We start from the raw sequence: 23,479 nt of genomic DNA, 5'->3' as shown, positions 1-23,479 counted from the left end.
ATATATTTTTTTATTAAGTAACCCAATTTCTTTGTTATGAATCAGATTTGACATGTTATTATGTGGTTGTTCGCGAACGCGTCACGTGTAACGGTTGAATTTCCGATAACCTTAAAGTAGCAGTGTTTGACAGGACGCTGTCCTTGGCTAATGGCTAACTTAGCGAGCTTAACATTTACAAACAATTACTAAGACTCTACAGCAAAGTGTTTTGAATGCTCTTGGTGAGTTGAAGTGCATTTGTTTTAATTTAAAACACCAACATGGATGTAACAGCCGTGTGTCAGTTGTGTTATGGGTCGCTTTCGAAACCGAGCTAGCATAACACGAATGTTCTGTCTCAATGCCGTGGACATTGTTTGCACGTTCGGTTTTTTAAATATTTTTAAAAATGCTATTCGTTAAATGCTATCATTATTTGTAATTGTAAGTGTAGTACAATGGCAGCCTTGTTTGGTCATAGTGACACTGGAGACGTATCATCGTGTGCGTCTTTTAATTCACCATGATGATGCATTGAGACAGCTATCAAAGTAAACAAACATTTAGGTCGCAGTCATTTAGGTTAGTCACTGTGTTTGTGTTGATCCGATCCCCCTCAGGTCCCAGCTGCAGGTTGAGCTAATGTCCTTTATTTCTGGTGAACACGGGGATAAGTCTCCAACTGCTCCACCTGCCAAAACTCAGGACCTGTTGAAGAACCCCGGGGCGAATGTGACAGCAGAGATCCCATGTGCAGACCCAGTAAGTGCATGTCTTTGTGATTCCTTTACCATGACTCTTCGTAGGTTCCATGTATGGCCAAACGTTGTATAGATGAGTGGAAGCTATTTGTGTCAAGATGTCCACACTGATGTGATAAATAATCAGAATCAGAATAGTTTTTATTGCCATTGTTTGAGAATGGGTTCACAAACTAGGAATTTTACTTGGTGCAATCGTGCAACATAAAACACAGAATAGAATAACATGAGCTGTATACGGAGCTATCAGATCTTGTTATTGTTCATGTGCCTGATGGCCGAGGGGAAACAATTGTTCAGGTGGCGGGAGGTGTGGGTCTGGATGGACCATAGTCTCCTGCCTGAGGGGAGAGGGGAGAATAGTTTGTGTCCAGGGTGAGAAGAGTCAGCTGTGATCCGACCCACACGCCTCCTGGTCCTGGAGGAGAACAGGTCCTGGAGGGATGGGAGTTTTCAGCCAATAACCTCAGCAGCACGTACGATGCGCTGCAGTCGATACTTGTCCCGGACTGTGGCACCGGGGAACCACACGGTGATGGAGGAGGTGAGGATGGACTCCAGATGGCTGAGTAGAACTGCACCAGCATCTCGGTCGGCACCTTAAAGTTTCTTTAGCTGCCGCAGGGAGTCAATCAATCAATGTTTATTTATATAGCCCTAAATCACAAGTGTCTCAAAGGTCTGCACAAGCCACAACAACGCCCTCGGTACAGAGCCCACATAAGGGCAAGGAAAAACTCACCCCAGTGGGACGTCGATGTGAATGACTATGAGAAACCTTGGAGAGGACCGCATATGTGGGTAACCTCCCCCCCTCTAGGGGAGACCGAATGCAATGGATGTCGAGTGGGTCTGACATAATGTTGTGAGAGTCCAGTCCATAGTGGATCCAACATAATAGTAAGAGTCCAGTCCACAGTGGGGTCAGCAGGAAACCATCCCGAGCGGAGACGGGTCAGCAGTGCAGAGATGTTCCCAACCGATGCACAGGCGAGCGGCCCACCCCGGGTCCCGACTCTGGACAGCCAGCACTTCATCCATGGCCACTGGACCTGTGTGTCTCCCCCTCCACATGGGATAGGGGGGAGCAGAGCAGAGGAGAAAAAAAAAGAAACGGCAAATCAACTGGTCTAAAAAAGGGGGGCTATTTAAAGGCGAGAGTATACAAATTAGTTTTAAGATGGGACTTAAATGCTTCTACTGAGGTAGCATCTCTAACTGTTACCGGGAGGGCATTCCATAGTACTGGAGCCCGAAAGAAAACGCTCTATAGCCCGCAGACTTTTTTTGGGCTCTGGGAATCACTAATAAGCCAGAGTTCTTTGGACGCAGATTTCTTGCCGGGACATATGGCACAATACAATCGGCAAGATAGGATGGAGCTAGACCGTGTAGTATTTTATACGTAAGTAGTAAAACCTTAAAGTCACATCTTAAGTACACAGGAAGCCAGTGCAGGTGAGCCAGTATAGCCGTAATATGATCAAACTTTCTTGTTCTTGTCAAAAGTCTAGCAGCCGCATTTTGTACCAACTGTAATCTTTTAATGCTAGACATAGGGAGACCCGAAAATAATACGTTACAGTAATCAAGACGAGACGTAACGAACGCATGAATAATTATCTCAGCGTCGCTAGTGGATAAAATAGAACGAATTTTAGCGATATTACGGAGATGAAAGAAGGCCGTTTTAGTAACACTCTTAATGTGTGACTCAAAGGAGAGAGTTGGGTCGAAGATAATACCCAGATTCTTTACCGAGTTGCCTTGCGTAATTGTTTGGTTGTCAAATGTTAAGGTGGTATTATTAAATAAATGTCGGTGTCTAGCAGGACCGATAATCAGCATTTCCGTTTTCTTGGCGGTGAGTTGCAAGAAGTTAGCGGACATCCATTGTTTAATTTCATTCATACACGCCTCCAGCTGACTACAATCCGGCGTGTTGGTCAGCTTTAGGGGCATGTAGAGTTGGGTGTCATCAGCATAACAGTGAAAGCTAACACCGTATTTGCGTATGATGTCACCTAGCGTACATCAGGGACGTGCAGTGAGGTTTGAGGTTGGGGAGGCACTGACCCACAGGGACGTGCAGTGAGGTTTGAGGTTGGGGAGGCACTGACCCCACTAGCCAGATTTACAAACATACAGTATGATGCTAAGTCACTGACTCACTTTGACATTCCGTGCTTTGCATGGTGGGGCCCCTCAGTACATCACTGATTTGCTATGCCCCTACTCTTCAGGGTGCAGCCTTCGGTCTTCAGGCCAGGGTCTTCTAAAGATCCCCAAAACTCGTTTTAAAACCCGTGGAGACCTGGCATTCCAGGCTATAGCTCCCAGACTCTGGAACAATTTGCACCAGTTCCTCCGTGATCTTGACTGTGTAGAAACTTTTAAGAAACACAACTTTTATTTTAGTAAAGCTTTTAGTTAATGCACCTTTTAACTATCATTATTAATCCACTTTGTATCCTTTTTATGATGTTGCCCCTGTTGTTTTAATTGAATTGTTGTTTTACTTCACCTATGTTTTGTACAGCGCTTTGTGATTTTATCTGTGAAAAGCGCTTTATAAATAAAATGTACTTACTTACTAGTCAGATTTACAAACATACAGTATGGTACTAAGTCACTGACTCACAAGTCAGATTTACAAACATGACAGTATGATGCAATGGCACCGGCCCAAAATCACAAAAACACACAGTACGATGCTAGAATAAAACATTTCAACACACTTAGCACACAATTAACACAGCACTGCAGATCAGACACTAGACCAGGGGTCCCCAAACTTTTTGACTCGGGGCTCGCATTGGGTTAAAACAATTTGCCCGGCGTTTATATATATATATATATATTCATCGTGCACTAATTGACTGAAAGAGCGCGACCTTGCCGCTGATGTCACGTTATCGATGGGAAAATGCATTTTTAGACAATAGGTTTTGCCTGAGCGTCTAGGAGACACCGAGAGTAACAAGCGGTAGAAAATAGATTAGAAAGAACAGATTTAAAAAAAAAAATTATTAAAAAAACTTGGGACTTCCCGCGGGCCGGATTTTGGACGCTGGCAGGCCAGATTCGGCCCGCGGGCCGTAGTTTGGGGACCCCTGCACTAGATGGTATATCTTACCTTTACTTGTAAATTAAGTCCATTCGCCTTTTCTTCTGGACAAAGATCTCTATGACTTTGTCGTAGACGTCCTCCTTTTTCTCTTGTTCTTTGAGTTTTAAATGTCTCTCTTTGTCAATTGAGATAATTGCCAGGGAAGAAAGTCGTCCTAGGTCAGTCCTATTCCGACTGTATGTTTTGATTCTTTTCAATGTAGAAAACGACCTTTCCACAGACGCCGTCGTTGCAGGTATAGTTAACATCACCTGGAGTAGCTTTGTTGCTTTGTTGAGAATAAAAAGCAGAGAAAGCAATAAAGATGTTTTTTGTAGCACAGCCAAAAAGCCATTATTTTCGAGTATACCAATCCTTTTGAAATGAACGCGTTATTTTCTGTACTCGGACCACACACACCTTTGAACCAAATCTGGCAGCTCTGGCGTTGGTCTCCCAGTATTCATGACTTCTTGCTTTGATTGAAAGTCCAGTCTTGAAAAATGTCTTATTTTACAAATGAAATCCTCCATTTTTAGGCCGAAAAAGCATCACAGTTGTTGTCTGTTGTTTTCTTCTTCTACTTCTTAAGGCTTTATGAACTTTTGAACTGCAAGTTGACAATATATCGCCCCCTACTTTGAGGCAGAGGTACTTGCTGCCTCATGGCCTGCCTTTTCCCCGTGGCAACAAGCACGTGCCCCCTGCACACACATGCTCAATACACTTTGTGTGTAGCCATGGAGGCACCACCTGTGTCTGCCTCACTTCTCGTCTGCCGCGTTATTTTGATCAGGAAACACAGAATTTCCGCGATTTTGACCATGAAAATTATCAAAATATACAGGAACCACACCAAAATCACATAGAAAGCATGGATCCAAAAGATAAATATTAAAACTTATTTTATTTTATTACTTTGTTTTTGAACATCTCATGGTTAAGCCTTTTACCCCCCCCTGGTGGCAAGGTGAGGCACTGCCTCACTTGCCTCCCCTGACAGCACGTCACTGAATAACATCTATTAAACAATTTCAATATTAACGTGTCTAAAGGATGCCAGCTGATGCGACATTAGGTTGCTGACAGCTCAGGCTTTTGACTTGTTTGTCGAGTATGCTCAACCGTCAATCTGCGGACACCAAGTCGAGCCCTAGGCAGTCTGAAGGTGCGAAACAAAGCAAGTTACAAAAGTCTACTTAACTTTTTTATTGAATGAATGTGCTTGAAGAAAGGATAGCAAGTTTTAGATCATTGACTTTTTATTTATTAAAATTTATTAAAAACATCTCGCATCTTTTTCTGGTATTATTGGGGACTGTACTCGTGTTTGGGAGACTCTTGGCTTCTTTCGCTCTGCATTATTCCTGACGAGCAGCATCCCCAGCCAGTGCTTCTCCTCCATGAAAGACCGGCAGCTGCCACTCCTTTCTTGATATTTTCACTTTGCACGTTTAATATTTTCAATGACGTCAATTCAGATCATCACTGGTTTAAATCGACTTAAGCCAAATAATCCAGTGGTTTTAAAATTAAACAATCATCAGTAAAGCGGTCCGAAATTGACAATAATGGTCCATGGCCAAGATTTCAGTACATATCTGGTTTGTTATATGAAATAAATACTGCACTCTAGTCTAGACCATCGAGTAACGCTTAACCTAGTCATTAACATTTGATAAAAGTAACAATGTTTTTCTCTGCAACAAATCCTGATACCTAGCACAACTTAAAAGCTGTTCCAAGCAGCTCTAAAATAGTCTATTGACTCAGCATTGTCACAGTTCACACTGCTCAAGTCCCCATCAATCTCTGTGCTCAGTAATTCTTATTTAGTGTGAGAGTTGGTTGGTGCTCCTCTTCCAATGGACAAAAATAGCTCCCAGCATTCTTTACCCACTGAGCGACAGTGGCAAAATGAAGACACTGCCTTTGTTTCTTGGCAAAGAAATAGCTAGGCTATACATGGAAGTCACACACTGTTTCTCTTTATGGTTTCACACACTGTTAACATTTAGGGACAGGCACAGTGTCCACACTACTGTGTCTACTACAATGTTCAGCTACTATACCTTTTAATGTTTTTTAGTCAAGACATGTCCAAGACCATGAATCCTATTTAAATGTTAACAGTCTCCTGACTAGTTTCCTGACTTGGCAATTGTTTAGTGCAGCTGTTGTGTCAAGCAGTGACAGGCACCCACATGTTTAAAATTCAAGGAAACAAGGCTGTTTACAAGCTGTACAAAGCAGGGTAAGCAGGATTAGAGGAGAGCAGAATAGAACAGAGCATTGTCGGCCTGGTCGAGTGGAGTCGTCCTGGTCGAGTGGAGTAGAAGCCGGAACACTTCCTTTTTGCTTTTCTTTACTTTGTCAAATAATCTCAGGTTTCTGTTGATTAGGGGCTTAATGGACCTAAACAGATCTAGCACAGACTTATGTGATTATCACAGTGTAATGCAGTAGACGCATGTGTTATTATATGATTTGATTTCTTTTAACCTCTGACTCTTTTGTCACTTTCCTCCAGGTGTCGCCTACATTGGATGAAGCCACTGCTGATTTGATTTCACCCTTTGAAATGCTTAACATGGAGCCTGTCGCCCCACCTTACCAAGTGGTGCAGCCTCACTGGTTCTTCTGCAGACGCACCGATGACAACACCTACTGGTCCCCTTTTAGCAGAGAAGACTCAGACAAATTGGAGAACGCCTACAATACAGGTAAACATGCACAAACTCTGTATCAATAACTACAATATGTTTGAAGCAGGCAGGCCAGCAAAAGGCTGCATGCATGAGTTCACTGTAAACACCTGGGAAGATGGTGTTATAACATAAACGGGGGAATTGATGACATGGTATCTGACAAACTAACATGTTTAGATTTAATATTGAAACATTTGATCATTCCTCTTTCATATTTTTTATTGGAAATTGTAAACTAATAATCACCCACAATCTGCTGGAAGGTTTATAGTTTAATTTTTTTTTTCAACATGTAAAGTAATTTTTACAAAAGCAGAAGTAATGAACTGTCATCATCATAAAACATTTAATAAATGGGACCTTTGATGAATATAATCTATATTTAACACATTTTCTTGTGGTCTAGATAATCCATCCACCCTTTTTCTACCGCATGTCAATTACAAGATCCTGGTGGGTGCTGGAGCCTATCCCAGCTGCACACAGGCGGAAGGCGGGGTACACACTAGACAAGTCGCCACCTCATCACAGGGCCAACACGATAGACACAATTTACACTCCCATTCACACACTAGGGCCAATTTAGTGTTGCCAATCAACCTATCCCCAGGTGCATGTCTTTGGAGGTGGGAGGAAGCCGGAGTACCCGGAGGGAACCCACGCAGTCGAGGAGAACATGCAAACTGTAATAAAAATGTATTGGATATGCTTTGGTGTATATTTAGCTTGATTTTTGCTCCACAGTCACATTTATAACCCACTCTTTGAGTCTATCTGCAAACGGTTCTTGTGTCGGGGTGTTCATTTCCTTTCATGCCACCCCCTTCCAAAAGTATCAGAATTCATCTTTTGAAAACGTACAGTGTTGAATTATCTTAAAGACGAACATGGCCGCAATTTTTTAGTTTTTCAGACACGGTCGAAAATAAACTTCATAAGCCGTATATAGATTCACAAGTGACTAAAATTAGGTACACCTGCCCACGCTCTTTAACAATACCAAGCTGCCTTTAAAAAGCTGCTTTTACCAGCATTTATATATCAATCATTCATGTAGCACTTTTCATGCACAGACAACTGGCAACAAAACGTGCTTTACAACAGTAAAAAAAGAAGAGAAGAAAACACACATCACTATTGACAATAACAAAACAGCATTGGCCCTAGTGTGTGAATGTTGTCTGTCTATCTGTGTTGGCCCTGTGATGAGGTGGCGACTTGTCCAGGGTGTACCCCACCTTCCACCCGAATGCAGCTGAGATAGGCTCCAGCACCCCCGTGACCCCGAACGCCTTCCGCCCGAATGCAGCTGAGATAGGCTCCAGCACCCCCGCGACCCCGAACGGGACAAGGTAGAAAATGGATGGATGGCATTGCATTAAAAACGCCACCTTGTCACACGTTATTATGCGCATGGGAATATTAGAGGAAAATAATACTTTGTCCAACCTTATCTTATATTTCCTCAAACTAAGTAGAAATGTCATAATGCCACTTTTTTCTCGTCTGAGTTTAATGGCTATTCCAATATCGAAGTGGCCCATTTTGACAAAAGAGTCCCGTGTAAAATGTTGTGGACAAATTAACACAGAATTATTCACTTTATAGACCTTCAGGCAGCTCTGTCCAAAACTGTATCGAAAACTGCGTGCAAGCTCAAGACCAAATGTATGAACCTTATGATTTGATATTTTGGCATTGTTTAACAGGAGCATCCAACATTGTAGCTACATTTGTTAGTCAGAAAAGAGCTTCGTTGCCTCTATGGCAGTGGTCCCCAACCACCGGGCAGCGGCCCGGTACCGGTCCGTGGACCGATTGATACCGGGCCGCACAAGAAATTAAAAATAAAATAAAATATTTTTTCATTTTTTTTATTAAATCAACATAAAAAACACAATATATACATTATATATCAATATAGAGCAATACAGTCTGCAGGGTTACAGTCCGTAAGCACACATGATTGTATTTCTTTATGACAAAAAAAAAACAAACAAACATATTTTGCACCTCCCCAATGTAAGAATAAAGGTAAAAATGAGCAATCATGAATAAGACTCTGTGTAGATCTTATTAAAATGTGTATGACGTATGCTAATGCATTTACTTGTGTGCCAGGAGCCGATCGGTGTGAGGTGGTGGTGGCTGTTGAAGGGGAGCGCTATGACGTACACGTCAAGGAGAGGAAGCGCTATGCTGTATACTGGGAACAAACTCCCACTGAAGTCCGCCGATGCACCTGGTTCTACAAGGGAGATAAAGACATCAGGTTCATGCCATATCCTGAAGATTTCAGCAATAGTCTTGAGGTAGTCCGACACCAAAGTAGTACTTTCAAGCGTTGCCTATTCCTTGAGTTTTACTTAATGGCCATTTCTTTTCCTCTTTGTCAGGAGGCTTATATGATCTCGGTTACTTTAGATGAGTGGAAAAGGAGGCTGGATTTTGCCACAGGAGAGACTGTCATTTTACACAATCCCAAGGTAAACCCTTCCCTTAAAGTATTCCCATAAATAGATACATTACGGTATATGCAAAATTTTACATGACAGTCTTTGTGGGTTTTTTATGTTTTCCCACTTTTCTTCTGATCCTTTCTCAGCTGATAATGCACTATCAGCCAATAGGCATGCAGGAAGACTGGGTCTCCTCGCCATCGGAGCATACTCGTCCTAGAACAGTCAAGCGAGGAGTTGACAACATTGCTGTGGAAATACCAGATGGTAGGCCCTTTGGCTGTAGTGGGTTATTCACACACTGACCACTTTATTAGGTACACATGTATGCCATAATGAGATCAAGTCCATACATAGATTACAACAGTTTAGACCCTCTGATCAGAGTGCCACTATAATTTAATGTTACATTTAAACCATTTTTGTGGGAATTTATTACGTAGTTACTAGGGCTGTCGAAGTTAACGAGATAATAATGTGCAAAGTTCGTAAGTCACGGGTTGGGATTTTTCGGCTTGTTTTCAAACGTGTAGTTGCTTATTAGGGCTAGTTGTCTGTCCCCACATTAAAGCAAAACATGTCCCATGTCAGTAGGTATGTTATTCTTTTGTACACAATGTTTTATGGTTATTGGCACGCACACAGACACAACATTTGGTGCCAATTTTGTGTTGAGCTGTTAAAAAAAGGATGCCTTATGAACATTTGCAAAAATTAAACAAATGGCCAGCTCTAGTTGGGTTCACATTTTTTTTAATAAGGTACATTTATTAAATTGAAAAAGAAACCCTGTATATTTTGCGATTAATTACAAGTTAGCTATGGACAAAATGTGATTAATCCCAATTAAGTATTTTAATCATTTGACAGCACTTGTAGTTACTAATGCATACAAATTCAGGAAAATGTTTTATATCCATTGTAATTTATGCTTTAATGAATAAGAACTAAGGGTTTAACGATTCGTTGTAACAAAGATTCGATTTGATATTTGTGGTTGCCGATATGATTCAGAGACAATCTCAGTTTTTTTTATAAAACGATACAATCCGAAACGATTCAGTGAGTTGAAATCGATTCAGTAACTTTTTAGCAAAACAAATCATGCAGTGCCACTGTGAAATAAATACTAGATACTGGACACTGCATGTTAAGTTTCCTTTATTCCTGTTATTTCTTGTAAGGGAATTAGGTATAAATGAAGCAAGTAAACAACAATTAATGTCCAGTCAATTCACATACTATTGAATTCAGTGCAAGCAACACTTTAGGTTGACTTAATAAGAGGAAACCTTTTTTGCTCACATTTTCAACATTCAAGCAATTTTCAATAAAAGTACAGTAACCAACAATTTAACAGTAGATTTACCTGATAATGTTCCCTGACCCGCCCATAAAGTATCTGTTCCCTGGACAGCATCCCAAGTGTGCGTGCGGAAGCTGTTCTAATTTCCATAGCCTCCTCGATCTATCTCTTCTGTTTATTTCTGATTAAATGGTTTCGACTTAAATTCCGGAAGTCGGTGTGTCGGCGTAACTTGCTCTGCTGTCACTTCTGTTGTGTCGGTCTTAAAGTTGCGTTGTGGCTGTATTTTATTGTGTTGTGTCGTTTGTATTTGTTGGGGCTTTTGCAATTGAGCTGTAGCTGAAAGTTCTTGTGTTGTAATTAAGGATTTTGTCTTGTGGCGTTTGCGTTTGTTATGACCTTTCTTGACCATCGTAGCTGTCCGCCATTTTTGTTTTGATGACCTCACAGATGAGCTATTAGACTTAAAGGGGAAATTCACTTTTTCTTAGTATTTTGCCAATCGTTCACAAATAGACAAGAAAACAAAGGTTTTTTTTTGCAGTTTAACATGTAAAAATTGGTTTGTCCTACGTGGCTAGCAATGCAGCCAATGGGCGCAATCTATTCTACCTCTAAATCACTTTAAAAACCTCCAAAAATACTTAATTTACGTTCCGTAACCTGTATAATAACCAAGATGGCGACATTGTTGTTGTAAGAGTGAAGACAGAAGAACTATTTTTCCAGTGCAGTAACACATCGGCATGCTAGAGTTTTAGCCCTAAAATCTGGCTACGGCAAGAGACCAGCTATAGCTTCTGCGTCAGCACCTGAATTGCGTTTGAGTTTGTAATACACAACACAATGCGATAGGACACCAATCAGTCCTGACTGAAAAACATGAACAGTCATATTACCGTATGTGTAAAGTTTTAGCCCACATTATACGTTTTGTTTGTACACAGCTAGCTCAACAGTGTATGTACTGTATTTGTAAAAACATGCATGACCTCACAGATGAGCTAATAGCTTGGCTCCAAGTTCCACATTTACAGAGTCAAAGTCACGCCAACTTCACTCTCTCGGCTTCCGTCTGCTCCAACGTTTCACCCTTCCTTCATGCTCGCTTCTGTTACCAGCAGTTCATCCTAAGTATATTCAGCTTAAAAACTATAAGGTTGTGAATTGTAATTTGTCCAAAAATAGTCATCTTCTTTGTCTGTTACCAAGTCTGCCATGAGTAGACAACACTCGCCTTTGTTTCCGTAAGTAGGAACACACATTTGTTGCTAGAAGTAAATAAATGTGCTGAGGAAATCAGTTCCGGCAATGATTAAAATGACCAAAAGAAGGTAAATATCCTACAAAAAAAACAAAAGACGTGTTCATGTCTCTCATAATGATTGTGAATGATAGGCAAAATCCCTCAAAAAGTGCAGTTCCCCTTTACGTCCTTATTTTTAAAAGTGCTAAACTTCATATAAAGTCTGTCGTTTTTAAATTCAATGTTTTCCTATTTCTAGTATCGATAAAATCGATTGATTCCATTTTAAAACGGTCTTGGATCAAAACCCATCTTCCGGAAAGCAAACTTGCTGAGCACGGATCAATATACTTGAAATTTAGGAATATAAATCGATCTATTGATGTATCGATCAATTGTTACACCCTTAATAAAAACAGTTGCTAAATACGATAAACAATTTCCAGCAAGATGCAGTAAAGTTCCACACCATTGCATACAACCACCCCTAAATATATTTGACAGTGTTGTGCATTCTGAACATTAATTGTCTATTTGTCGACATAACTTTGAACCTTTTCTAACCTGTTTGTTTGCAGGTGAACCAGAAAAGGTGGACCACCTTGTATTTATGGTCCATGGCATTGGTCCAGCATGTGACTTGCGCTTCAGATCCATCATACAGTGTGGTAGGTGCATTTTATGTGCACATGCCTATATTGAAGAGAAATATATTTCTTTCCAGTTGATTTTTTCTTCTCCCTCTAGTTAATGATTTCCGCAGTGCGTCACTTTCCCTCCTGGCCTCTCATTATAAGCATGCTCAGCTGGAAGGGAAAGTGGGCAGAGTGGAGTTCCTTCCTGTGAACTGGCACAGTGCTCTACATGGGGATGCTACAGGTGTGGATGAGTGAGTATAGAACAAACGAGTACACTTTTTCTTCTTTTATTTTTACAAATTCTGACTAACTGGAATCTTTCTGTAATTCTTTACTTTCTAGGGATATCAATAAGATCACTCTGCCTAGCATCAGTAGACTAAGACATTTCACGAATGACACCCTGCTGGACCTGTTTTTCTATAACAGTCCCACCTATTGCCAGACAATAGTGGACACAGTGGCCTCAGAGATCAACAGACTGCACACTCTCTTTAAACACAGACATCCAGCGTTCAAAGGGGACATTTCTGTTGTGGGCCATAGCCTTGGTGAGAGATCCAATAACACAATATCTCCGAAATAGTCCTGTGGAACATTAAACACTTGCTGATCTCTTCCGTTAGGTTCATTGATACTGTTTGACATGTTAACCAACCAGAGAACTGGTTCACAATCTTCTAGTAACAAGGTACAGTTGATTTCACTGTGATTGCTTTGTCAATAAATTGATTTAAGAGTGATTTAAAAACGAACCCTCTCTGTGCTAAAGATTCTGGCTGATGACCCCTGTCATCCAAAACACGACTCATTGGCGAAGACTCTCACCAGACTTGGCTTGCAGCAATACCTGCCCACATTACAGGCAGAAAACCTGGATCTGGAATCACTGGTAATATTATACTGTAAATAAAGGCCATTGTTTACAGTTGCATTTAAGGGAAACTGTGCTTTTTTGGGAATTTTGCCCATCATCCACAATTTCTATGTGAGACAAGAACACACGTCTTTCCCTTTTCTTTACATTCTAAATAGTAAAAAAGAAAGCTAATAATGCAGGTAATAGGAATACGATATATTCCACCACCAGTGTTAATCACTTTAAAAAAACACCCAAAAACCTCTAACACTGTTTTTATACATGTTGTAAGTATATATGCAATAAGCAAAATCATGATAACATGTAATACTTACAATATTTTGGTAATTGTAGGCATTACCTTAACTTCTCTCTTGGGTGCATTGATTTCACAGAGTGCATCGCAACAGTAGTCTTTGTTGCTGTGCACTTTTTGAAATCAACAACAGCAAAGAGAGCCCGTCCTGTGTATGTGTATGTATATATATATATATATATGTGTGTATATATATGTATATATGTGTGTATATATATATGTATATATGTGTATGTATATATATATATATATATGTGTATATATGTATGTATGTATGTATATATATATATATATATATATATATATATATATGTATATGTGTGTATATACATATATATATATATATATATATATACATATACATATACAGGTAAAAGCCAGTAAATTAGAATATTTTGAAAAACTTGATTTATTTCAGTAATTGCATTCAAAAGGTGTAACTTGTACATTATATTTATTCATTGCACACAGACTGATGCATTCAAATGTTTATTTCATTTAATTTTGATGATTTGAAGTGGCAACAAATGAAAATCCAAAATTCCGTGTGTCACAAAATTAGAATATTACTTAAGGCTAATACAAAAAAGGGATTTTTAGAAATGTTGGCCAACTGAAAAGTATGAAAATGAAAAATATGAGCATGTACAATACTCAATACTTGGTTGGAGCTCCTTTTGCCTCAATTACTGCGTTAATGCGGCGTGGCATGGAGTCGATGAGTTTCTGGCACTGCTCAGGTGTTATGAGAGCCCAGGTTGCTCTGATAGTGGCCTTCAACTCTTCTGCGTTTTTGGGTCTGGCATTCTGCATCTTCCTTTTCACAATACCCCACAGATTTACTATGGGGCTAAGGTCAGGGGAGTTGGCGGGCCAATTTAGAACAGAAATACCATGGTCCGTAAACCAGGCACGGGTAGATTTTGCGCTGTGTGCAGGCGCCAAGTCCTGTTGGAACTTGAAATCTCCATCTCCATAGAGCAGGTCAGCAGCAGGAAGCATGAAGTGCTCTAAAACTTGCTGGTAGACGGCTGCGTTGACCCTGGATCTCAGGAAACAGAGTGGACATAGAGTGGCATATCCATTTAACAAAGTATCATTGACCTTGACTTTGTGGTTTCTGTTTGTTAAAAATTTAAATAGAAACAATATCAAGATAATACTTCAATGGGAAATACTAAACAAGTAAAGTATATTAAAAATATATCAAAAGACCTTTGACGAAATGGTCACTGCAAACTTCTTGCCACTTTTGTTGTTGTGGTTTCCTATAAAATGTTGCACTCTTTCACACTTCTTGATTAACTCTCGTGGAACTCTGAAGAAATGTTTATCTTTTTCGTTATTTAAACGGATCGTACAGCCGAAAACAATGCACGCGCAGGTTATTTTTCTCCAAAAAAGGCTAAATGGCGGTTATGGTACCCATTGAAAACAGACGCTTGCTTGACCACCACCCATATTTACTGGGCCGGACGTGATGTCATGTAGATCCAAGCAATAGATGAATCCCATAAACCTGCATTGTTAGCCACCACATACTAGGAGTTTTTCACTATTTAGAATGCACAGGAAAATCAAGACGTCTGTTCTTGTCTCACATAAGGATTATGGATGATGGGCAAAATTCTAAAAAGAAAGCTTTCTTTTCAAGCATTGTTTTTATCTTTGTTTAGGCTCTTTGTCAAGAAAACGATCTCAAAGATATAGGAATTCCTCTTGGACCCCGGAAGAAGATCCTGAAAAATGTCAGGAGGAAATGTTTTTCAGAGGTTAGATACGACCACTTTATTTAAATTTTGAAACCGTCCAACCATCTTTTCAATTCTATGAAAATTGTGTTCTTTAATGTTTTTATGGTCATTTCCAAAGCGATAGCCATACATGTATTTTTTTGTTTTTTGTACTTTTCCAATTCAATTAGGATTACAAAGCAACACGGCAGCCACAAGGTCTGGGAGCTCCACTTCAAGACTCTCTTACCAGTGAGGACAATGGTAATCCGTCACCAGGATCGGAGGCACAAAAGGCCCAGTTACACAGAACACAGTCCATCACCAGCTCCGTAGACTATGAATATTTCAACATGGGCATCGGACAGGTACCATGCATGCATGCACAGGCGCTATTATTTCAGCTTCTTGCTTTCATGCATCACCTTCCTGCTTCTCTTCCCCTGCTTGCCCGGACAGACCAGTGGAGGCATAGCCAAGGGACAGGTTTGTCTCAAGTGGTCTCCACATAATAGCCTTCCAACACCCTATGTTGGCTTATTTTCTAAATAGCCATACAGGTTGTGTCATAAGGTTGGTGTATTGGTCCCTTATCATGGAAGCCAATACCAATCACCTTACTTTTTGTTCTCATTCTATTCTGCATGAATGACCAGCTCTTGTCCCTACCTGTTCTCATTCTCTTTGAACATTGTCTTGATGTTCTGGTTGTTTTTTAGCATCCTGACATCCCACGCACCCTGTTTGTCTTAAGCGTGCACTGAGAAATATACATTTTTCTAAGCTTTTTTTTTTGTTTTATTTTGATAAGAATAATTTCACCTTCTCTCTCTAGGTATCCATCGATTACCCACAGCTGGCATTTCACCCGCAGACATTTTTTGCATTTGGATCTCCGATTGGAATGTTCCTGACTGTCCGAGGGCTTAAACGAATCGATCCAAACTACAGCTTTCCAACGTGCAAGAGCTTTTACAATATATATCACCCGGTGAGCAATGACACATTCATACTCATTCATTAAAGCCACTTTTAAATATCTAATTTCTTGTTTCTTTTGTTGTGTAGTTTGACCCCGTCGCTTACCGGATTGAACCCATGATTATTTCAGAAGTTGATCTAGAGCCAATGCTAATTCCCCACCACAAAGGCCGTAAGAGGATGCACTTGGGTATGGATGCTCTGCCTAATGTTATTGTGGTGAAATCATTTATTTTAGCAGTCCTGCTCATCTCTATGTTTGCTTTCTAGAACTGAAAGACAGCTTGACCCGCATGAGCATGGATTTGAAGAATAATGTACTGGGGTCATTACGGACGGCTTGGCAGTCCTTTTCTAGATTACCTGTTGCTGCACTGCCCCCGGTGGATGAAGGAGAAACCACAATAGATGGAAACTCTCGGGAAACACAGGGTAGATTGATGATTTTGGTTTCTCATTGTATTTCTGTGTCGGACTGTCGATATATACAGTATGTGTGTGTCTCTAACTCACATGTCCTTACACTCCTCTTACCACTCTCTGCTTGCCAACATCCTCCCTGCTTGTCTCTTAACTCTATCCGCTTCCCTCACCCTTTACTACACTTTACTGTGAATCTCAGCCTTAGATGAAGTTTGTGCGCCTGCACAGACAGGAGAAAAAACTGGTGACTTTTGGACAAAAGTAATTGCGTGGCCCTGGGCCCTTCATAGACAATACTTCCAAGGTAAGACAAGGTGGCCACATGGATAATCTGACAGCGCTTGTATACAAATGCAGTAAATCCGATTACGGTACTGCATTTTTTTAAAGATCAGTCTTTCATTTTTTTTTAGAAAAACTTAAAAAATATATATATATCTTTATATATATATATATATATATATATATATATATATATATATATATATATATATATATATATATATATATATATATATATATATATATACACACATACAAAAAAGTAATTTCAGGGAATCAACTAACAATTTGCCATCATTTTGTTGTTAGGATAGGCTATACATTCAATGATAGCTGAGGTTAGTAGCTTTGGCAAATCGCTATCAATAGGTAACAACAACAAAACATCACGTGTAGCTTACATGCTCACAGCCAGAAGAGGGCGGGATATAATGCTTTCAACACTTTGAAAAGCTAGTAAAGGTTGCAAACAGCCTCTTTAATTGGATTCTAACAATCATTCCATCATAAAGACACATTGTAATGTGTTGACAATGTCTGCTCCAAGCCCTTCCCTGCTCCTTTCTAATGCATGACTGTGCTATTATCACTGCTAATGCTTCTCTTGCTGTCAGGTTGTATTTCATAATGTGAAATTTTACAAGCCACTGGAGAATTCCACAACACTCTTTAATTAGCTAAACTAACAGAGCAGCAGATGTGGAACTTCATCTGGGTGGAGTAGCAGATCACACACACGGACATACGCACACGCACGCACGCACGCACGCACGCACGCACACACACGCACACACGCACACACCCTTACTTGCCAACCCTACCGGATTTTCCGGGAGACTCCCGAAATTCAGCGCCTCTCCCGAAAACCTCCCGGGACAAATTTTCTCCCGAAATTCATGCGGACCTGAGTGACGTGTCGACATCCTGTTTTCACGTCCGCTTTCCCACAATATAAACAGCGCGCCTGCCCAATCACGTTATAACTGTAGAATGATCGAGGGCGAGTTATTGGTTTCTTATGTGGGTTTATTGTTAGGCAGTTTCATTAACGTCCTCCCAGCGCGGTAACACACAACAACAGCAGTCACGTTTTCGTCTGTCGTAAACAGGACAATACTGCCATCTACTGTACATGCATATGTGACAATAACATCTACGGCTTTTAGAGAGTGCAGTGCACAACTGCGCACACAACAAGGAGACGAAGCAGAATGCATCATCAGAGAGGGTGTTCAGCATGGTTAGAAAAATAGTGACAGAAAATAGAACAAGGATGGACAATTCAACCCTTAACTCAACAATGAGTAGATGAGTGTTATGTGTGTGTATATGTGTAAATAAATGAACACTGAAATTCGAGTATTTCTCTTATTTATATATGTGTATATATATATATATATATATATATATATATAGCTAGAATTCACTGAAAGTCAAGTATTTCATATATATATATATATATATATATATCTGAAATACTTGACTTGGTGAATTCTAGCTGTAAATATACTCCTCCCCTTTTAACCACGCCCCCCCCCCCCCTGAAATCGGAGGTCTCAAGGTTGGCTAGTACTCTTTTATCCATTAAATATGTCGCTTAAAATTCTCAGCAGCAGGAATGGTATTTGGGGGAAAGAAGACTGGGACAAAAGCATACTTGCCAACCCTCCCGATCTTTCCGGGAGACAGTGCCCCTCCCGAAAATCTCCTGGAAATCTCCCAGGGCAACCATTCTCCCGAATTTCTCCCAACCTTCACCCGGACAACAATATTAAGGGCGTGCCGTGATGGCACTGCCTTTAGCGTCCTCTACAACCTGTCGACGCATCCGCTTTTTCACCATACTAACACATACTTGCCAACCTTGAGACCTCCAATTTCGGGGGGAGGGGGTGGGCGTGGTCGAGGGTGGGGCAGGGGCGGGGGTCGTGGTTGGGGCGGGGGCGTGGTCAAGAGGGGAGGAGTATATTTACAGCTAGAATTCACCAAGTCAAGTATTTCATATATATAATATATATATATATATATATATATATATATATATATATATATATATATATATATATATATATATATATATATATATAAGAAATACTTGACTTTCAGTGAATTCTAGCTATATATACATATATATATTTATTTATTTTATTATATATATATATATATATATGTATATATAAATAAAATAAATACTTGAATTTCAGTGTTCATTTATTTACACATATACACACACATAAGACTCATCTACTCATTGTTGAGTTAAGGGTTAAATTGTCCATCCTTGTTCTATTCTCTGTCACTATTTTTCTAACCATGCTGAACACCCTCTCTGATGATGCATTGATGTGTGGCACGCACAAAAGTGCTTTCATCAAATGCATTAGAGTCTGGAATCTTCCATCTCTCCCTAGCATGGCCCAAAACCGGTCAATCTTTGCTTCCTGAGGAAGATCTTCAGTGCCAAGCACTTGGTAGTCCACTACTTCTTCCCGGAGGCTATCCAGGTCCAATCGCAGCTGCGGCTTGGAACTTACAAGCTGTTATGAGAGTAGCGTATGTGTGTGGCCCTTTAATAGGTGAGCATGTGAGGTGAGTGACGTCAGTGAGTGTGTGGGCGAGAGAAGAGAGGGAGCGGTAGCATGAGTGCGGGCGGGGACTAGTTTGTTTTGTGTTGGATTGTCTGTGTGCAAGCAATCAATAAAGCAAGATTTGCAACTAATCGCCGGACTCAGGCAGGAAAGGTGCAACAAAGCGTATTTCTTCATCTTACTCGTCGTCGGCGTCGCCATGGCTGTATCTTCCTCGTTCTTCTGCTTCGTCTCCTTGTTGTGTACGCAGTTGTGCACTGCACTCTTTAAAAGCCGTATATATTATTGATGTTATAGATGGCAGTGTTGTCCTGTTTAAGAGTGTCACAACATTGCTGTTTACGGCAGACGAACTGCTTTACGGTAGACAAAAAACGTGACTGCTGTTGTTGTGTGTTGTTACCGCGCTGGGAGGACGTTAATGAAACTGTAATAAACCCACATAAGAAACCAAGAACTCGCCCTCGATCATTCTACAGTTATAATGTGATTGGGCAAGCACACTGTTTATATCGTGGGAAAGCGGACTCAGGTCCGCATGGAGCTGGAGGGGGCGTGGCCTCCAGCTCTGCCTGAATTTCGGGAGATTTTAGGGAGAACATTTGTCCCAGGAGGTTTTCGGGAGAGGCGCTGAATTTCGGGAGTCTCCCGGAAAATCCGGGAGGGTTGGCAAGTATGTACTAACAGCGTGCCGGCCCAGTCACATGTTGTATGCGGCTTCTGCATACACACGAAAGTGACTGCAAGACATACTTGGTCAACAGCCTTACAGGTCACACTGAGGGTGGCCGTATAAACAACTTTAACACTGTTACAAATAGGCTCCAGCACCCCCCGTGCATATCTCATCTGCATTCGGGCGGAAGGCGGAGTACACCCTGGACAAGTCGCCCCCTCATCACAGGGCCAACACAGACAACAAGCAAGCGGTAGAAAATGGATAGATGGACAAATATGCGCCACACTGTGAACCCACACCAAACAAGAATGACAAACACATTTCGGGAGAACATCCGCACCGTAACACAACATAAACACCGAACCCTTTAGTGAAAAATAAAATGTTTGTTTTTCAAATTCAAGACAAAGTTATATGTTTTTGGTAACACTGAAGTATGGGGAACATATTCTAAGTAACAAAGACTTAATTTAGAGTTATTTGGTTAGGGTTAGAGGGTTAGGGCCAGGGTTAGAGGGTTATAATAAGGCCATGCCGAATAAGGCATTAATAAGTACTTAATAATGACTAGTTAAGAGCCAATATGTTACTAATTTGCATGTTAATAAGCAACTAATTAATGGTGAATAGTTCCCCATACTAAAGTGTTACCATGTTTTTTTTTACTGGTGCACAAAATGAACCGTGCATGCACATCACCATGTTCAAAGAACAAAACCAACACAGCGCATAAACTCACAACAAATTACACACCTGCAAATCAGTGTGACTTCTGCTGTTGCCGTATCCGTAATACGCCCATAGGGAGAAGTTTGTATTTACACGATGAATCGGGTGTGTTTTGACCTCCGCCGAACCCCTGAGGCCGACTCACCGAACCCCTAGGGTTCGATCGAACCCAGGTTAAGAACCACTGCCCTAATGGTAACGACACTAGCTTGATTACATTAAGATAGCGCCACAAAGATGAAAACACTCCCACAGACATCACAGTAAGTGTCAATTGTTTTAATTATATTGTAAAACTTACAAACGTTGCTTGGAGTGTTTAATGAAGAATCCTGTTGAGCGGACACGCTATGGACGAATAGTAGACGAAACAGGACTAATACTTTCAGTTCAAGGCACAAAAACAGAAAGTACTTTTTCAACCCGTTGTGTCATATACAAACTATTTCTTCAATATAAAACATGACTGTTAGCGACGAAAAATCAATAATAAATTATAAGCCAGGTTCAACGCATAGGAAAAAAGCAGCATCTTATAGTTCAGAAAATACAGTAATAGTATCATTTTGAGTGTTATAAGACTGTGGATGTACAGCACATGTAACTTTCAATTAGAAGGTTCCATCCTTCCATCTTATCACAGGACCATCACATTCTGACCGCATTTACGGTACAACCTCAATTGCTTTTTTTGTCCTAATCAATTACTGCCAAAAGCAGACTCTCTTTTGAAATCTACTGCTGTTTAATATCTTCGATATCTCTGTGGTCCGCCTGACCTCCTGTCCGAGCAGCAGAGAACGCGGAAGCAGAGTACACGACGGGGTTAACGGAGCAGCCGGAGCAAGCAGAGCAGCCTGAAATAAAAGTGGGAATGTTGAACGGAGGACGACGAATCGACCATGTGCTGCAGGAAAAACCAATAGAGAGCTTCAATGAATATTTGTTTGCTATTCAGTCCCATCTATGCTATTGGTGAGTCCTACACTGATGTTCAGGGAATTCTTAATAACTAATTTCATAATATACTTTAAAAAATGTGTTTACTTAAAACTCCCTCCCTTTTGGTCTGCCAGGGAATCCGAAGACACAGCACTACTGCTGCTGAAGGAGATCTACGACAAGCTGGATGTGACCTTCGAACAACCGCAGCAGTAATTACAAATTTCTCAATAAATCTCACTTCAGGAACTGAGTGAGTACATAAAGGACAGCTGTCATGGTTGTGCAGTCCTCTCCCAGAATGCCTTACTCGTTAGTCAGGTGATCTCTGGTTCTGTCAGACAATATTTCAGTCACCACAAAAGTGGAGTTGGTGTCTAATTTATAGATTCCGTCATGCTGCGTCTTGCACTAGGCCGTCTTTTAAGCACTTCTTTATTGTTTTCTTACCTTGCACTTTTACTATTTTCAACAATAATGCACAGTTACAGTGCAAGTGAAGAATGTGGATCATTTTTATGTTGAAACTTGATGATCAGTATGGAAAGGGTTGCAGAGTTAGATTTATTGTATAGTAGGAGGTCAAACTCCCTAACCAAGGGACAATTCCCTTATCCTATAGTTTTATGAATAGCAATTATGTTGTTTTGGTTGTCTGAAAGTTATTTGTATATTCAGCAAAGTCAAGGTTTGCTGTGTCTGTAAAAGTTTTCCTGGCAGTCACCATCCCAAAGATCGAAAAGCTGCTGCTCCAATAATGTGCAATTTTAAAGATTAAATATTGACGTTACTAATTTTTCATGAGCTTTAATCATTTATTTGTGTGTTAATTGTGTCATCATATTCACACAAATGTGTGAAGCAATTCAGCCTAACAATAGATATGTAATTGTGTGCCGTTTGGGTGCTGTTTTTGGTAATCTAGTTTAGCATTCTCCATTGTATATTAAGATATTTTTCAAATACAGCTTAAAAAGGGCCAAATTTAACTTTTTGTTTCTGTCCTTTGCACCAATGCCCTGTACAGTTATATTTTGTATTAGATGTACAAACCTCTCAATATATTGCATTTCCCATGTACTTTACGAATCTTTCATTCTTTATGCAAAGTACAGTGTGTGCTTGGTTGCTGCTTTGTCATTTATTTGAGTAAGAGCTCAGTCACCAACAACTTTTGAAGCTAATCAAAGATTATTGTTTATACAGCAGCTAACAAATATTCATATTTTATGTTATTAAAATGAGTTTTTGTATACTGCACCATTAACCAGAAAATAGACTGATGCCATGTTTAACACAACTTATGCATACCAATAAAACATAATGCCCTGGTTTTTGCATGTCACAAACGCACACAATTTATGTGAAACATATACTGTACTGTACTACACTCTCCAAGAAAAGCACTTAAATATTTGACAAAAAAGAATACCTGTTTACCTCTTGTGTGGCTAATAAATGCATTTCTGGTATTCCTTAAATATGTCAGTATTTTTTTTCTACAATTGAAAACTATACGAACTACAGTATGAGTGAATGTAGGATTGTAATGTAAAATGTATGCCACAAATTTACAACATTTACAGACAAATAATGTTATGTAATAAACCTATCCCAAGTTAATTACTTGCATTCCTGAACAAAAAATAAATGTGTTAGCTTTTATTCGGGAATATATTATCGTTTTAGGTTATGTGGGGAAAAATAACTATTTAGTTATTCCAGTTTCTTAGTTGCC

The 23,479-nt window shown here is 40.2% G+C and overlaps 1 protein-coding gene across 1 annotated transcript; it reads left to right on the top strand.

The window, feature by feature from the left end:
• The first annotated feature begins 74 nt into the window (after positions 1-74).
• Positions 75-23,222, top strand: ddhd2 (DDHD domain containing 2). Its single transcript, XM_061986455.1, has 20 exons — positions 75-224; positions 603-744; positions 6,383-6,575; positions 8,682-8,872; positions 8,957-9,046; positions 9,166-9,286; positions 12,150-12,239; positions 12,319-12,460; positions 12,552-12,760; positions 12,836-12,900; positions 12,982-13,101; positions 15,061-15,156; positions 15,309-15,485; positions 15,577-15,603; positions 15,953-16,108; positions 16,186-16,288; positions 16,369-16,530; positions 16,721-16,825; positions 21,594-21,774; positions 21,876-23,222. Exons 2-20 carry the CDS (start codon positions 625-627, stop codon positions 21,955-21,957), a joined length of 2,430 nt encoding a protein of 809 aa, XP_061842439.1. The 5' UTR covers positions 75-224; positions 603-624; the 3' UTR covers positions 21,958-23,222.
• Positions 23,223-23,479: the final 257 nt, after the last annotated feature.

The sequence above is a fragment of the Nerophis lumbriciformis genome, linkage group LG12, assembly GCF_033978685.3.
Source record: "Nerophis lumbriciformis linkage group LG12, RoL_Nlum_v2.1, whole genome shotgun sequence".
Taxonomy (NCBI): Eukaryota; Metazoa; Chordata; class Actinopteri; order Syngnathiformes; family Syngnathidae; genus Nerophis; species Nerophis lumbriciformis.
This window is presented reverse-complemented; position numbering and strand designations above follow the sequence as displayed.